The sequence below is a fragment of the Monodon monoceros genome, unplaced genomic scaffold, assembly GCF_005190385.1.
Source record: "Monodon monoceros isolate NGI ecotype Baffin Bay Population unplaced genomic scaffold, NGI_Narwhal_1 Super_Scaffold_12, whole genome shotgun sequence".
Classification (NCBI taxonomy): Eukaryota; Metazoa; Chordata; class Mammalia; order Artiodactyla; family Monodontidae; genus Monodon; species Monodon monoceros.
The window spans coordinates 83298866-83302236 of NW_021703768.1; the positions used below are offsets into that span (position 1 = coordinate 83298866).

Here is a 3371-nt window from a genome sequence, read left to right on the forward strand (position 1 = left end):
GATATATATATATATATATATATATATATATATATATATATATATATAAAATTCTAATTTGCTATTTGAGGTTTCCCGTAGAATGATTGTTTTGAGCAATAGTAATTTCTGTATTCTTTCTTATAATAAATTAAAAGAAAAAAAATGTGAATTTTCTCCAAACCTATAGAATCAAAGCTTACCCAACTAAAATCCCAGTAAGTTTTTTACAGAATTAAACAAATTGATTCTACAATTAATGTGGAGAGGCAAAGTAACTAGGATAGCCAAAACAACTTTTAAAAAGAACAAAGTCATAAAAATACCTGATTTCAAAGCATATAATAAAACCAGAGTAAACAATGCAATACAGCATTTGCATAAGTTAGACATATTAGTTCAATAAAACAGAATAGAGAGCCTAGAAAAAGACTCTAGAGATTAGAATTTCAACAACAGTGTCAAAGTAATGCAATGGGTCAAAAGACAGTCTGTTTAATAAATCATGCTGGAATAAAGTATCCATATGGAGAAAAATTATTTTTGACCCTTTCCATACACACACAAAAAAATTCATTCAAAATGGATCAGAGATCTAAACATAAGAGCTAAACCATAAAAATTCTAGAAGACAACAAAGCAGAAAATCTTCATGACACTGAGTTAGGCAATACATTCTTAGATAGAAACCAAAAAGAATGAACCATAAAAAATTAACAAACTGGACTTCAACAAAAGTGAACACCTTTTTCATCAAAAAGGCAAAAGAAAATGAAAAGGCAAACCACAGATTTGCGGGGAGAGAGGGAGAGGGTGGCAGGCAGGCAGGTATGGCCTGAGTCTGGTCATAAGGAATGATCAAAAAAAACCATGTCAAAGTTCAACATAGAGAATGAAAGACCCATATACTTTAAGACTGGCATGGACATAAGAAACAGGGAAAGAATGAGGAACTGTTGAAGACTAAAGAGGAAGTCTAAAGTATGACAACTAAATGCAACATGTGTTCCTGGATAGAATTTTGGACCAAAAAGGAAAAGGAGAAAATATTGAGACAGTTGGCAATATGTGAGTGGAGGTACGAATTCATAACATGATGGTGGTGTCACACTGATATTCCTGACTGGGAGGGGTGTAAGGTGGTTATGCAGCAGCATGTCCTCACTTTGGGAAGATGCACACTGGAGTATTTAGCAGTGATGGGGCACCATGTCTGAAAAAGTCTATAAGTATAGGAGAGAAAAGGTGAAGGAACAAATGTGGTAAAATGTAAACAACTGGAGAATCTAGGTGAAGGGGAGGCAGGAATGCTTTGTATTGCCTTTGCACCCTTTCTGTATGTTTGAAATTGTTTAAAATGTAACAGTAAATAAATGAATTGATAAATGGAAAATGAAGAATTCATTTAAATAAATTCATTTATGAATGAAAGACTCAGTATTTATACCCAAACTGTGCTAATGATCTGTATGAAGTCAGTTAATAAGTAGTAGAGCTAAAAACCATTCACTGCAACCACTTGTTAAAAACGTTCACTGGCTCCACATTACCCACCGAATAGGGAGATTATATTGAGATAATGCTTGTAAAGCACCTGACTTATTAACCCAGTACATTAATGGGAAGTAAACAACTTTTAGTATCCTTTCAGAATTCTTAGTCTGATATTTAAAGACCTTCATAATGTGGCCACAATTTGTCTTTTTCTTTTTTAATTTACTTATGTATTCAGTACATATTTATTGTCTTTTCTGCCTCAGTCACTATATCAGGTCCTGGGGAGACACGATGAATAAAATAAATATAATTACCGGTTTGGGTGGTTAGGTGAAACCATCATCCAGCCAAACTTGTCACTCACCATTCTAAAACAAGGCTTTCCTGTAACTGAGTGTTTACTTACCAAAACACTCTTTCATTCATTTCCTTATTCAATAAATATTCTACATCCCCAGCTATCACTATACCTATTTGTCAAGGCATAATTCAAATGCTTCTTTCTCAAAGAAACTTCTTTAATGAGTTCTCAAGACAAACTGATGACTATTTATTTGTTCTTCTCATATGGTACTTATCACATATAGCCTTTTTATTGAAGTTATTTAGTCACAGCATTTTAGAGCAAAAAGAGATCATGTTTGGCAAACCCCAATATCATCAGTGTAAACAGGATAGTAAAGAATCTAGGTGTAATGGGAGTGGTGAGGGCTGTGGCCAAGTAGAAAATATACGCCTTCTCTAAAGGCAATCAAATTCACACTCTTCTTCAAACTGTGTGGGCAAAGATAAACACCTTTGAGTTTGGTTTCTCTGATATAGTTTGAGGTCCCACTCCACCTATTCAATCCACACACAAGGAAACAAGATCCAGGAGACAAGTGGCTTGGCCAATGTGTCTCAAAATTGTGGGTAGAAGCAGAAACAACCTGGTGATCACAGATACTGTTTTCGACTTTATTTTAATCTCCCAAGTGATTCAGCCCTGAATGACAGAGCTACTCAGGGCTGGTGACCAAACAACGGTTCAACGACTCAACGCCACCCTCCCTCCATCAGGCTCTCTGGAGACCAGGCCCCCTTCACACACGGAGGGGAGATTATGTCCATCAGGTGCCTGATGAGGTCAAGTAAACCAGGCAGTGGCCCGTTTAACCAGCTTTGATTCCAGACGTACCTTGAGGACGCTGGAGAGTCCCGCCACACGAAGCGGGGCCGCCACACCACACGTGGCTCTCCCCACGCACCTCGTCCCTCTTCCGCCTCCCCAACGTAGGCAACCCTCTGACGCCCCGCATTGGCCCGCACCAGAACCACCTCTCCTCTACCCAGCCCCCCCTCAGGCTTACATTGAGAGATGACCAGGATGCAGAAGAAAATCAGGAAGCAACGGATGTTGTTAAAACGCTGACAGCGGGGAAAAGTCATACAGCCCAAGCCGCAGGGCCCCTCCAAACTCTCCTTCTGTTTTTCCCGTACCTTCTTGATACTGGGGGGCGTGGACCCAGCCTGGTCTCTTTCCCTTTTTTTGAAACTTCCGAACTTGATCAGGTTAGCTGGAAAGATCCTGAAGAGCGGGTTTTTTCCCCTGGCTTTCCCGGCCTCGGCCTCCGAGGGCACAGTGTTCTCGGCAGGCTGGGCCAGCGCAGCCCGGGGCTCCACTTCCACAAGGGCTTCTTGCATGGCTCCGCCGCGGCCCGCTGAGGCAGGGGTCGTGGCTGACGCTGGGCAGCGCAGGCGGGGCGGGCCGTGGGCTGCGGTTCCCACAGGCGCGGTGCGGCCTGCTCTCCTTGCTTCAGCGGAAAAGCCTGCTGGGCCCGGACGTCGGGGAACTGGTGGCCACCCAAACCTCCAGAGGGAACGTTTCTCCTTGGGCAGGAGGCAAACGTCCCGCG

At 41.6% G+C, this 3371-nt stretch overlaps 1 protein-coding gene across 1 annotated transcript in view; it reads right to left on the reverse strand.

Annotated features, from left to right (window-relative positions):
- Nucleotides 1-3159, reverse strand: part of SLCO6A1 (solute carrier organic anion transporter family member 6A1) — a 127410-nt gene extending 124251 nt beyond the window's left edge. Inside the window, exon 1 of the mRNA XM_029216806.1 lies at nucleotides 2826-3159. Coding sequence (XP_029072639.1) covers nucleotides 2826-3159 — 334 coding nt within the window. The remainder of the gene's footprint in view (nucleotides 1-2825) is intronic.
- Between the last annotated feature and the right edge of the window lie 212 nt (nucleotides 3160-3371).